Genomic DNA, 14,590 nt, shown 5'->3' with positions numbered 1-14,590 from the left:
CTGCACTGAAATCTAACAATCTTCTTACTTTCAATTTCTTTCAAACAATCATCAGTCATTTGTGTCAGTGCAGTACATGTTGGGTGCCCTTCTCTATAAGCATGCCAAAAGTCAGTTGTTAATTTGTTTACAGAGAAATAGCATTGTATTTGGTCAAAACATTTTTCCAACAGTTTGCCAAGAGCTAGCAGCAAGCTGATAGGTTGGCTGTTAGAACCAGTAAAAGCCGCTTTACCAGTCTTGGGTAGTGGAATGACTTTGGCTTCCCTCCAGGCCTGAGGACAAACACTTTCTTCTAGGCTCAGATTAAAGATATGACAGATAGGAGTGGCTACAGAGGCAGCTACCATCCCCGGTAGCTTTCCATCTAAGTTGTCAATGCCAAGAGGTTTGTCATTATTGATCGATAACAATACTTGTCCCACCTCTCCCCACAACAGCTTTAAAAAAATTAAAACTACATTTTTTTCTATCATTATTTGTTCTTAGAGAGAGATAAATAGAGTGTGAGAGAGCGCTGAGAAACCTAAATTAGTGTGATGAATAGCTGGATATCCAAACCCTGGCATCCTGGGGGGAAAAGCACCTTGTCCCTTCCCCTTCTTCTTCTCCCCCACCAGGCCTGCTGTGAATGGCTGAATAGCACCCCACTAGCCTGGGGCAGTGTGGGGGGGGTGGCGCAGGGAGGAGAAACCAGATCAGTATTCTGAATACAGTAGTGCTAGCCCCCAAAACAAAGTTAGACATTGGCAGCCTCAAAATCCCAATTTCAGCTCTGTGCGCCAGTGCTCACAAACATCACCGGATGTGACACATACAACACCCTCTCTCTCCGTCTTTCTCCTTCTCTGTCATCATCTCTCTCTGTCGGTCCCTTTTTTCTGTTTCTCGTTCTGCTTCTCTCACTCTGTCTGTCTCACTCTCTCTTTCTCTCCTACTCCCTCTTTCAGACTCCATCTCTCACTCTGTATCTTATTGATGGGACAATAAAATCTTCTCACATATCAATCATGGGACTAAAACAGTTTATTATTTTATTTTTCCTCTCATATTGGTTGTCAAATGGAGCCAGTGAAGCAGATGGAACCAAATACTACTGTATTCACGATGGTTCTGGTTCTCCTGAGTCTCTGTGCTGACCTGGTAGTGAAGCAGATGGAGCCAGATAATACAGTATTCACTATGGTTCTGGCTCTCCTGAGTCTCTGTGCTGACCTGGCATCCTATGATCCAGTCTTCAGGTTTTGGGTAAGCAACAGCTTACACAGCTTTACTGTTAGCTTGGTGTGGTACTGGGTACTCCAGACATGACTGACTTCGTAGTGTGTACTTTTAGCTCGGTGTGGTTTGTCAAGACTGTACTTACCTGGAACCGAACCTCCTGGTTAACCCTCTGGGAGCCGTCCTTGCTGCCCGGGTGGGAGACCATCGACAGGCGCTTCTTCTCAGCAGTAGCCCGGTCTCTCAGGTACTCTAGCCTCCGTGGCCGGCCCAGCTGTAGGGACAGGAGGGCCTGGAGCTGGGCACGCTCAATAGAACCCAGCAGGATCATCGACTCTGGGGGGGGGGAGCGAGAGAGGAGTGAGGGGCAGCATGGAAGACATGGATGGAGAGAAATATGAGACGAGAGAGAAAGTAAGGAGGGAGTGAGGTGGTGAAGAGAGGACAGAGATGATGGGATGAAAGGTAGAGGAGAGAGACAGATGAGAATAAAATGAGAGGGATGATGGAAGAGAAATTGAGAGAAAGGGGCCAGGAGATTAGTGAGGGAGAGGACAGAATGGGAAGATGGGATGGAGGAGAGGAGAAGAGGTATTTTAGAACAGTAGTTAATGTGCAGACTGCATGGGACTCTTAACACATGTTGCTGCATTGTGAGTGATGTAACTGAGAACAGCCAGGCGTCTGTGTACACAACAGGAGGTGTGTGTATGAGGGGCTGTGTGTGTTTGTTTAAAATAATTGCCCCAGTTAATTGCTTTGGCATCGATGCACAATTACAACAGACTTGGCATACTATATAAGAATATATAACTTGAATGTGTGTGTGGGGAACTTTAACTGAAAATGTTCTGTGGTGTCTAATGTGTGTGTGTGTTTGTGGGCGTGTGTCTCACCACTGGACTCGAGCAGCGCTAGGGTCTTGAGGTGTCCAGTCAGCAGTACATCATGCAGGTCTCTGTAGCAGCAGTTGAGGGTGATGTACATCACATCCCTGATCATGATGTCCTCCACACGAATATTATACTTCCTGAAGGACGATAGGAGAGCAATGTTGTGCTGATATTTTTAATGACTTGGCCAAAGCTTTTGATATGGTATTGGTGTCTCTGTGGGGTCATTGACCTGGTTTACTAACCACCTCCCTCAAAGAGTGCAGTGTATAAAGTCAGAACATCTGCTGTCTCCAAGGGAGTTCCCCAAAGCTCGATCCTAGCCCCCCCGCTATTCTCAATTTACATCAACAACATAGCTCAGGCAGTAGGAAGCTCTCATTCATTTACAGTGCCTTTGGAAACTATTCAGACCTCTGACTTTTTCCAAATGTTGTTATGTTACAGCCTTATTTGAAAATGGATTAAATCGTTTCCCCCCCTCATCAATCTACACACAACATCCCATAAGGACACAGCAAAATCAGGTTTAGACATTTTTGCTTATTTATTTAAAAAAATTACGTTTACATAGGTATTCAGAACCTTTACTCAGTACTTTGTTAAAGCACCTTTGGTAGTGATTACAGCATTGAGTCTTCTTGGGTAGGATGCTACAAGGTTGGCACATCTGTATTTCTCCAATTATTCCCTGCAGATCTTCTCTAGTACTGTCAGGTTGGATGGGGAGCATTGCTGCACAGCTATTTTCAGGTCTTGCCAGAGATGTTCGATCAGGTTCATGTCCGGGCTCTGGCTGGGCCACTCAGGGACATTCAGAGACTTGTCCCAAAGCAATTCCTGTATTGTCTTGGCTGTGTGCTTAGGGTCGTTGTCCTGTTGGAATGTGAAAACATCCCCACAGCATGATGCTACCACCACCATGATTCACCGTAGGGATTGTGAAAAGTTTGACGCTTGGCATTCAGGCCAAAGAGTTCAATCTTGGTTTCATCAGACCAGAGAATCTTGTTTCTCATGGTCTGAGAGTCCTTTAGGTGCCAGACTGACCATTGGGTTCCTGGTCACCTTCCTGACCAAGGCCCTTCTCCCAGGAGATCAGCTATAACAGTCTTGGTGGTTCTAAACTTCTTCCATTTAAGAATGATGGATTGTTCTTGGGAACCTTCAATGCTGCAGAGATTTTTTGGTACCCTTTTCCCAGATCTGTGCCTCGACACAATCTTGTCTCGGAGCACTACGGACAATTCTTTCAACCTCATGGCTGGGTTTTTACTCTGACATGCACTGTCAACTGTGGGACCTTATATAGACAGGTGTGTGCCTTTCCAAATAATGTCCAATCATTTGAATTTACCACAGGTGGACTCTAATCAAGTTGTCGAAACATCAAGGATGATCAATGGAAACAGGATGCACTTGAGCTCAGTTTCGAGTCTCATAGCAATGGGTCTGAATACTTATGTAAATACGTTTTTTTGAATCCATTTTAGAATAAGGCTATAACGTAAAAAAATGTGGAAGAAGTCAAGGGGTCTGAATAGTGGTTATGCAGATGTTACAGTCTAATACTCAGCTGGGGCCTCCCTGGATTTTGTGTTAAATGCTCTACAACAAAGCTTTCTTAGTGTCCAACAAGTTCTCTTTCCTTACCCTTGTTCTGAACACCCCCAAAACGAAGGTCATGTGGTTTGGTAAGAAGAATACCCCTCTCCCGACTTGTGTGATTACTACCTCTGAGGGTTTAGAGCTTGAGGCAGTCACTTCATACCAGTACTCATACCTCATACTCATACTTATACATCATACCAGTGTCAATTCCTCTGTCCTTTCAGATGTGACTTTGGAACTACATCCTAGTCAGTCCTGGACTTATAGCTACAGAGGTGAGGTTGCATCCATTATAGTTGTACTGTGACTGAGTGAGGAGGTGACTGAGTGAGAGAGAAGGTCCTGCCTCAGCATATTTGTGGTTCTACCCCGGCCAAACTGTACCCTAGACAGGTTTTCTTCCTTCCTTCCTTCCTGCCAGACAGGCTGAGCGTGCCAACCTCCAACACGACAGCAGCACTAGTTTCCGCTGCAACACAGACGTAGGCCAACCAACACAGACGCAGGCCAACCCTCTATAAGATCTAAAACCCCTGTTTCTGTACACAAATACAATAACCCCTACTGTAGCTTTAAACCAGGGGTCGGCAACAGGCATCCCACGGACTTAAACCATCCCACAAGTTATTGTTTTGGGCCCCCCAAAACTATTAGCGCAAAAATAAAGATTGTTGTAGGATTTTCATTTTTGGTAAAAAAAATAAAAACTTACAAGGAATTCAGCAAAAAATTGTATTTCATTTAGGAATTCTGTTTACCAAGTATTCCCACGCATACAAACAATTCATATGTGATCAAGGTATGAAATTAATAAAATACAATCTCTTTTTGGGCTTAGTTGTGGTCAATTTCTAGTCTCTCTCTCCTATATTTATGTAGCTGTAAATTAAATACCACTCTGGAGATGGATTTGTCAAAAGGGGATTCATGCCCCAACATGAAGCTTTGCTTTTCTTAATGTGTGTGTTTGTGAATAAGCATTAAAGAATGGCTGCTTGTGGGGGAGATGGGTACCATAATTAATAGGAACACAAACAGCTTGGGGGCCACACTTCCTGCACTCTTTCATCCTACTCCCTGCCTCAAATGTACTTTGTGCTCGAGACAGATAGACAGAAAGAGAGAAGCCTTATGCATCATTACACCCATTTTCTGCTCTTTAGCCCTCCACCAGCTACAGCACACACACATTTTTACCATCGTTTTATAAAATCACAGAACCGTTTTAGATTTGTAAAAACACCTCTCTCCCAGATAGATTTTTCCAGTGTTCAGACAAATGCCCGTTTCCACTGGCACTTAAAAGTAGGGCCAAATTTGAGTTGGTTCGAATGTAATTCTGAAATTCAAGCTGGGCCTGGGGAAACCCGGGCCGGCTCAGACCATTTTAACAACTGGTCACTTTGTTTTTTATTCTTTTAAAATCGAGTAAAATTTGGGCTGGTGACGCCGTTACTATGCAACCACCAGCTAGCTCCTCTGGGCTTGTTGCTGTTAGCTCGCACATGGATAAGCAGTATTGCAGTAGTCAGATATGAGAAGAATTACCACCATAGCGGGATGCTTCAGTCATTTTTGCACTACACAAACTTATGAGAACAGTCAGCCTTCAAATGTTTGCTACCAAACGTTAGCTAGCAAATCAATCAAATTGATGATTAAAGCCCTTTTTACATCAGCAGGTGTCACAAAGTGCATATACAGCCAAAAACCCCAGAGTTGAAACAAGCTAGTTAGCTAGCAGCAATCTTAGCTAGCCACATCATAACCAACCAAACCAGATGACAGGTTTGATATCTAGCTAGCTAATAGTAAATGCCATGGCAAGCAAGGTAGGAATTAAGCTAGCTTGTATGCTAGCAATGGCGCTAACCGTTTAGCTAGCTGGCTAATGTTAGCAAGCCAAAAATCTTTACTAAATACATGGCTCTGTCTGATTGGCAGGAGTATGGGGTAACTTTAGTTACAGCATGGTGAGGGTAGCTAGTTGGCAATATTAGCGAAGCCAGCTGCATGGTTACCTAGCAACATTTCTGGAGGCAGTGGAAACCCAATTCAAGCAAGCCCACCAAGGACAGCCCAACTTGGGTTGACTTCAAATGGAAACGAGCCTTAAGAGGTGTGGTCATTAGAGTGTGGGTGGCTAGCCATTAGTTAACAGAACAGATACATTGCTTCAGTACTACAGGTTATAATGAATGTCAGCCGCACTCTAACAGGCTATTAATGATAAATAGACAGGAGAGGTGACAGGGCATTCTCAGAACTTTGAAAATACTGGTCTACGCAGCCGTGTTTGTGTCAACTGCTGTCAGCGTGTACACTTCTGCACATTGTGTAACTACACGTTGTAACCCTGTCTAATATACATTTAAATGAGAAAATATGTAACAGCACAACTAAAAAAATACAACCTGCACATAGCTCACATGATGTCTAATGACGCAAACACACACACACAGTCCTGATACGCTCCACCCCCATTGATGAAATCAAAGCTTAGTGGGTGGCGTGAAGGGGAGCAAGAGGGAAGAGAGAGAGATAAAGAGAGAGGGCACAGAAGAACCAACCCATCAAGAGGTACCAACCCAACTTGTCCCTTCACTAGTCCCTTCAGTAGTCCCTTCAGTAGTCCCAAACACAGCAAGAAGGACCACTAGTCACCTCACTAGTCCCCAACCCAGCAAGAGGCACCACTAGTCCCCTCACTAGTCCCCAACCCAGCAAGAGGAAACACTAGTCCCAAACACAGCAAGAAGGACCACTAGTCACCTCACTAGTCCCCAACCCAGCAAGAGGCACCACGAGTCCCCTCACTAGTCCCCAACCCAGCAAGAGGAAACACTAGTCCCAAACACAGCAAGAAGGACCACTAGTCACCTCACTAGTCCCCAACCCAGCAAGAGGCACCACGAGTCCCCTCACTAGTCCCCAACCCAGCAAGAGGAAACACTAGTCCCAAACACAGCAAGAAGGACCACTAGTCACCTCACTAGTCCCCAACCCAGCAAGAGGCACCACGAGTCCCCTCACTAGTCCCCAACCCAGCAAGAGGAAACACTAGTCCCAAACACAGCAAGAAGGACCACTAGTCACCTCACTAGTCCCCAACCCAGCAAGAGGCACCACGAGTCCCCTCACTAGTCCCCAACCCAGCAAGAGGAAACACTAGTCCCAAACACAGCAAGAAGGACCACTAGTCACCTCACTAGTCCCCAACCCAGCAAGAGGCACCACGAGTCCCCTCACTAATCCCCAACCCAGCAAGAGGAAACACTAGTCCCCTAACTAGTCCCCAACCCAGCAAGAGGAAACACTAGTCCCTAACCCAGCAAGAGAAACCAATAGTCCCCTCACTAGTCCCTAACCCAGCAATAGGAACCACTAGTCCCCTCACTAGTCCCCAACCCAGCAAGAGGAAACACTAGTCCCTAAGGCAGCAAGAGAAACCAATAGTCCCCTCACTAGTCCCTAAGCCAGGAAGAGGAACCACGAGCCCCCTCACTAGTCCCCAACCCAGAAAGAGAAACCACTAGTCCCCTCACTAGTCTCCAACCCAGCAAGAGGAAACACTAGTCCCTAAGCCAGCAAGAGAAACCAATAGTCCCCTCACTAGTCCTTAAGCCAGCAAGAGGAACCACGAGCCCCCTCACTAGTCCCCAACCCAGCAAGAGAAACCACTAGTCCCCTCACTAGTCTCCAACCCAGCAAGAGGACCCACTAGCCCCCTCACTAGTCCCCAACCCAGCAAGAGGAACCACTAGCCCCCTCACTAGTCCTCAACCCAGCAAGATGACCCAAGAGAGATTTAAAGAGAATGAGAAAAATACAGAAAGGGGTATAAATAGAATTAAAAATAAAGAGTGAAGAAAGAGGGGGATAGATAGATGTGTAGTCCTACGTACTCGTGGTGTCCCCAGCCCAGCTCAGGGAGGTACGGTAGTTTCTTGATCCTGATGATGGAGTCATATAGCGAGGGCTGGAGGGACTGGGCCACGGCGTTGGCCAGTATCACCGCTATCATCACCGGCAGGATGTGGCTGATCTGACCCGTCAGCTCAAACACAATGACCGCCGTTGACACCGTGTGGGTCACCGCTCCAGACAGGGCCGCCGCACCTGGGAGATGAGGAGAGGAAGAGAGGAGAAGAGTAGAGGATGGAATGGGTACAGATGAAGGTTGAGGTTACTGTCCATTGACATGATTAAAGTAGTAAAAGCAATATCAGTGTAATCATACTTCTCTTCAACTCAACTCTATACTAACCCTTCATCAATAATACTGGAGCAACAAATTGAGGAGGGAGATACTGGAGCAACAAAGTGAGGAGGGATGAGAAGGGAGAGAGGGAGGATGGTGAGATGACAGTACCTCACAAAGATAAAAAAAAAAGGTAAAATATTTTTAAACTTGTTCAATATTTTTGAACTGTTATTGAATAAAGAAAAATAAATGAATGGAATGAATGAGAGAAATAAGGAGGAGTGGAGAGAGTGAGAGGGAAGGTTGAGTATTCTTAACTTCATTAGGATGGAGGTAGGAAGGAGAGCGAGAGAAAGAAGGTAAATCTAGACATGCCGAGATGAAAGAAGGCTCATCAGAGAGAGAGAGAGAGAGAGAGAGAGAGAGAGAGAGAGAGAGAGAGAGAGAACAACAGTCAACAACCACGCTAACAGCAATATCCCTCATAGCAACAGCATTAAGAGACATCTTGCCAAAGGGGACAGACATGTTTTTGTCTGACAAAAATGGCTTCATATTACCACTGTGTCTAGCAGCGCCTTATTGAATCTTATTGAAGCTTTTTATGTCCTAATAGTTACAATAATGGTGTCTAGTTGTGTCTAGTTTCTACAGTAACACACCCACGACGGCGTACCCTCCTGGCACTATGGGGTAGATGGTGCCATCAGAGTGGATGCCATCAGGGAACCAGGCGGCCATGCTCTCCCCGACCAGACGGCCAAACGCTGCCCCTAGAACACACACACACACTGTTAATGAGAGAGTAACATATTGGTACACAGACATTCACAAGACTGAATAGCATATCCACAGGGTTAACATTATTGTTGAAACACACACATTCGCACACAACTCTTACCAATGACGAAGACAGGCATGAAGGCTCCACAGGGCACAGGGATGGTGGTAGCCAGAGCAGACATCCAGAACTGAGACAGATACACAGGCAGAGTCAGAGGGAAAAGTGTGGCATTTCAGTCAGCCAACAGGACAATCTTCTATTTAACCTCAGCTGCTCTGACTTCTGATCAGTACTGTCTTTTATTCTGTACTATGACAGAAAATACTCCATTGTGATAGCCAATTCACGTCTGGGAAGAGATAGCCTAACACAGACCCCATCGGGGTGAGATTGAACTGTCACACACTGACTTAATTTGATGGGTAATGAGCAGAGCAAGCTGATTGGAGGATGCAGCCGCCGCCGATGACGGAAGAGATGGGTAATTAGAGGATAATGTTACCGGTGCTAGGCGTGGGCCAAATACCGTCTAATTTGGAAAAAGCCATGGGATGAAAGTTTTTCAATACATTTCAATATTTGTAGCTACTTGTGTGATACGTTGGGAGATAAAGCAGATTGGGCGGCAGGGTAGCCTAGTGGTTAGAGCGCTGGACTAGTAACCGGAAGGTTGCAAGTTCAAACCCCAGAGCCGACAAGGTACAATTCTGTCGTTCTGCCCCTGAACAGGCAGTTAACCCACTGTTCCTAGGCTGTCATTGAAAATAAGAATTTGGTCTTAACTGACTTGCCTGGATAAATAAAGGTTAAATAAAATTTCACCTGTTGCATTATGAAGCTTAACATCGCTCTCCAGAACAATTGAGCCAGTCACGTTTGTTTGTAAATAGCACAAAGGGAGAAAGCGGTAGCGTTCTATATGTATCAGCGAGTCTCTGTCGTGTGGCACACATGAGTTGATGAAGTTAGCCTTGTATTTGCCTGTCTTTGCAGTTAGTTTTCGGTTGTTAGCATTTTGCTAATAGCGTCACTGTGATTTTGATATTACTTGTGCTAATTTTGTTAGCATTCTGGTAATAGATGCCCAATGGGCTTTTTGTGTGTTTTTAGCATCCAATTGTGTGCTATGCCGGTAATACCGTAAATACCGGTATGGCAGAGGAACGGTATGACTGTATGAAAATCTGGATACTGACCAAGCCTAGTCACCAGTGACTCACACACACACTATACAAATACACTGCATGTCAAACTAGCAACACACACACCTTTCCAATAGCCACAAACCCACACATGCAAACACCCCTACAAAACTTTCACACAAGCCCGAAGAGAGCTTTAAATAGACCTCTTAATTACACTAATCTCCCTCGCTTCTTCTCCATTTCCCCCGTCCCATCTTTCCTTCTTTATTTCTCTCCCTCTCTCTCTCTAGTTAGCAGTAACTAAGCCCAGCTGCCAGTGTGATCTAATGGATCAGTAACTCTACACCCTACGCTGTTTTCACACCTATCACACACACACACACACTGGGGATTACTGCATCACTCACACACACCTGTGAATGCTACTGGGGATTACTGCGTCATACAAACACCTGTGAATGTCATTGGGGATTACTGCGTCACACGCGTATATATATCATGGCACAAATACACACGCCAGGAGTCATTGATCGAAAATGGAGCATGGCAGAGAAGAATGTGAGTGGCGGGCTGACATTTTACATGACACGCATGACACACACACGTAATAGCCTGACCTAATTACTATTATGATGTTAATTATATACAGTACCAGTCAAAAGTTGACACACCTACTCATTTAAGTACCACCCTGCATACCACTGCTGGCTTGCTTCTGAAGCTAAGCAGGGTTGGTCCTGGATGGGAGACCAGATGCTGCTGGAAGTAGTGTTGGAGGGCCAGTAGGAGGCACTCTTTCCTCTGGTCTAAAAAAAATATCCCAATACCGCAGGGCAGTGATTGGGGACACTGCGCTATGTAGGGTGCCGTCTTTCGGATGGGACGTTAAACGGGTGTCCTGACTCTGAGGTCATTAAAGATCCCATGGCACTTATCGTAAGAGTAGGGGTGTTAACCCCGGTGTCCTGGCTAAATTCCCAATCTGGCCCTTAAACCATCACGGTCACCTAATAATCCCCAGTTTACAATTGGCTCATTCATCCCCCTCCTCTCCCCTGTAACTATTCCACAGGTCGTTGCTGCAAATGAGAACGTGTTCTCAGTCAATTTACCTGGTAAAATAACGGATAAATAAAAAAATATATTTTTCTTTACTTTGCCTATTTTCTACATTGTAGAATAATAGTGAAGACAACACTCCTAATGGCCAGGGACTTTAATGCAGGCAAACTTAAATCTGTTTTACCTCATTTCTACCAGCATGACTCATGTTCAACCAGAGGAAAAGAATACTCTAGAATACCTTTACTCCACTCATAGATGCATACAAAGCTCTCCATTGCCCTTCATTTGGCAAATCTGACCATAATTCCCCATACTGATTCCTGCTTACGAGAAAAAACTAAAGCAGGAAGTAGCATTGACTGACCCAATACGGAAAAGGTAATAAGACACGGATGCTACGCTACAGGACTGTTTTGCTAGCCCAGACTGGAAAATGCTCCGTGATTCATCCAATGGCATTGAGGAGATTACCAACTCAGTCAAGGGCATCATCAATAAGTGCGTCGATGACGTTGTCCCCACAGTGACTGTACATACATATCCCAACCAGAAGCCGTGGATTACAGGCAACATCCGCACCGAGCTAATCTAGATGATTATAAAAAAATCTCGCTATGACCTCAGACGAACCATCAAACAGGCAAAGATTCAATACAGGACTAAGATCGAATCCTACTACACTGGCACTGATGCTCAACGGATGTGGAAGGTTTTGCAAAATATTACATACTACAAAGGAAAACCCAGCCGCGAGCTGCTCAGTGACGCAATCCTACCAGACAGGCTAAATGCCTTTTATGCTCGCTTCGAGGCAAGCAACACTGAAGCATGCATGAGAGCACCAGCTGTTCCAGACTACTGTGTGATCACGCTCTCCGTAGTCGATGAGAGCAAGACCTTTAAACAGGTTAACATTCACAAAGCTACGGAGCCAGACAGATTAGCAGGAAGTGTTCTCAGAGCAAAGGCAGACCAACTGGCAAGTGTCTTCACTGACATTTTCAACATCTCCCTGCCCGAGTATAATACCTACATGTTTCAAGCAGACCACCATGGTCCCTGTGCCCAAGAAAACAAAGGTAACCTGCCTAAATGACTACCGCCCCGTAGCACTCACGGCAGAAGCCATGAAGTGCTTTGAAAGGCTGGTCATGGCTCACAATAACACCATCATCCTGGAAAACCTAGACCCACTCCAATTTGCATACTGCCCCAACAGATTCACAGAACGCAATCTCTATTATACTCCACACTGCCCTTTCCCACCTGGATTCTGGACTTCCTGACAGGCCATCCCCAGGTGGTAATTTTAGGCAACACATCCTCCACGCTGATCCTAAACACGTGGACTCCTCAGGGGTGCACGTTTAGTCCCCTTCTGTACTCCCTGTTCACCCACGACTGCGTGGCCAAGCACAATTCCAACACCATCATTAAGTTTGATGATGACAACTGTGGTAGGCCTGATCACCGACAACGATGAGACAGCCGATAGGGAGGTCAGAGACCTGGCAGTGTTGTGCCAGGACAACAACCTAACCCTCAATGTGAGCAAGACAAAGGAGCTGATCATGGACTACAGGAAAAGGAGGGCCGAACACACCCCCATTCACATCAACGGTGCTGTAGTGGAGCGGGTTGAGAGTTAAGGTCCTTGGTGTCCACATCACCAACAAACTGCATCCTGACTGGTAGCATTACCGCATTGTATGGCAAATGCTCAGCATCCGACAATAAGGCACTATAGTGGGTAGTGCATACAGTCCAGTACATCCCTGCAGTCAAGCTTCCTGCCATCCAGGAGCTATATACTAGGCGGTGTCAGAGGAAGGCCCAGAAAGGTGTGGTGGAAAACTACAAACTATTCTGTGTTTCTCTGCTGATACAGACCTTCGTTGTCTGTTTTAGTTATAAGACTGGGTGAAACCACAGTATGTGACATCCTGTTACTAAGTATCTACAGGATCCCAATGGAAACATGCTGAGGAGAACAGAGAATAGCATGATTAGCAGTATCATGATCTAATCATTCAGACTATACCCGGTGTCAGCAGATAGTTATGAAACTAGTGATTATCGTCTCTTTGCACCATGTACCCACCCATTGTTTCCACACATCTGCTAACGGTGCAATAGATAAGGAGGTTGTACTTTTCAATAAAAGCTGAGACCCAACTTTGCTCGTGGGGTTCTTAGCTCTGCACCTTTGAGTGATTGTAAACACCTGTTGTGTTCGACGCATGTGACAAATACAATTTGATTTCAATTACCATGCACCATGATGGAAAATGTTCTGATCAACAGTTGGCAAGAACGCCAATGTAACTTCTCTCCACAAAAGGTGCTCCACGAAAACACCTGGTCTGGCTAGACACACCTTAAGAAGGGAGAGGGGTTTAAGGAATCTGGAAACTCATAACATTGGCTTAAGGTTATTACAGAGGTATGAACGGTGTGTGTGTGTGTGTGTGTGTGTGTAGAGAATGGTAGAGCAAAAAAAAATAAAAAAAATAAAGAGTGTCTGTGAGTGTGTATTTGTGTTACTTCTATAAGACACACACACAGCATTACAAAGCAGACAGTCCACAGATGACCTACCTGTAAGTCAATCTGCTCATTCAGTTTAAGGTTACAGGGCTCCCTAGAAATGAATCATCTTACCTAACAGTAACACAACTCTTCCAACACCATCCTTTTTCACCTCCCTCCCACCCTCCTCCTAGCCCCCTGTTCCTCTCTAGCCCCCCCCCGTACCTCTCTAGCCCCCCCAGTACCTCTATAGCGCCCCCCCGTTCCTCTATAAATCAAATCAAATCAAATTTTATTTGTCACATACACATGGTTAGCAGATGTTAATGCGAGTGTAGCGAAATGCTTGTGCTTCTAGTTCCGACAATGCAGTAATAACCAACAAGTAATCTAACTAACAATTCCTAAACTACTGTCTTATACACAGTGTAAGGGGATAAAGAATATGTACATAAGGATATATGAATGAGTGATGGTACAGAGCAGCATAGGCAAAATACAGTAGATGGTATCGAGTACAGTATATACATATGAGATGAGTATGTAAACAAAGTGGCATAGTTAAAGTGGCTAGTGATACATGTATTACATAAGGATGCAGTCGATGATATAGAGTACAGTATATACGTATGCATATGAGATGAATAATGTAGGGTAAGTAACATTATATAAGGTAGCATTGTTTAAAGTGGCTAGTGATATATTTACATCATTTCCCATCAATTCCCATTATTAAAGTGGCTGGAGTTGAGTCAGTGTCAGTGTGTTGGCAGCAGCCACTCAATGTTAGTGGTGGCTGTTTAACAGTCTGATGGCCTTGAGATAGAAGCTGTTTTTCAGTCTCTCGGTCCCAGCTTTGATGCACCTGTACTGACCTCGCCTTCTGGATGATAGCGGGGTGAACAGGCAGTGGCTCGGGTGGTTGATGTCCTTGATGATCTTTATGGCCTTCCTGTAACATCGGGTGGTGTAGGTGTCCTGGAGGGCAGGTAGTTTGCCCCCAGTGATGCGTTGTGCAGACCTCACTACCCTCTAGAGAGCCTTACGGTTGAGGGCGGAGCAGTTGCCGTACCAGGCGGTGATACAGCCCGCCAGGATGCTCTCGATTGTGCATCTGTAGAAGTTTGTGAGTGCTTTT

At 45.3% G+C, this 14,590-nt stretch overlaps 1 protein-coding gene across 1 annotated transcript in view; it reads right to left on the bottom strand.

Moving 5' to 3' along the window:
• LOC135546596 (chloride channel protein 2-like) overlaps positions 1-14,590 on the bottom strand; it is a 228,100-nt gene that overhangs the window by 42,135 nt on the left and 171,375 nt on the right. Inside the window, 5 exon segments of the mRNA XM_064975159.1 lie at positions 1,367-1,557; positions 2,118-2,251; positions 7,631-7,844; positions 8,592-8,702; positions 8,831-8,900. Coding sequence (XP_064831231.1) covers positions 1,367-1,557; positions 2,118-2,251; positions 7,631-7,844; positions 8,592-8,702; positions 8,831-8,900 — 720 coding nt within the window.

The sequence above is a fragment of the Oncorhynchus masou genome, chromosome 9 (genome assembly GCF_036934945.1).
Source record: "Oncorhynchus masou masou isolate Uvic2021 chromosome 9, UVic_Omas_1.1, whole genome shotgun sequence".
Lineage (NCBI taxonomy): Eukaryota > Metazoa > Chordata > Actinopteri > Salmoniformes > Salmonidae > Oncorhynchus > Oncorhynchus masou.
The sequence above is the reverse complement of the archived record's forward strand: the minus strand, read 5'-3'. Positions and strand labels throughout refer to the sequence as shown.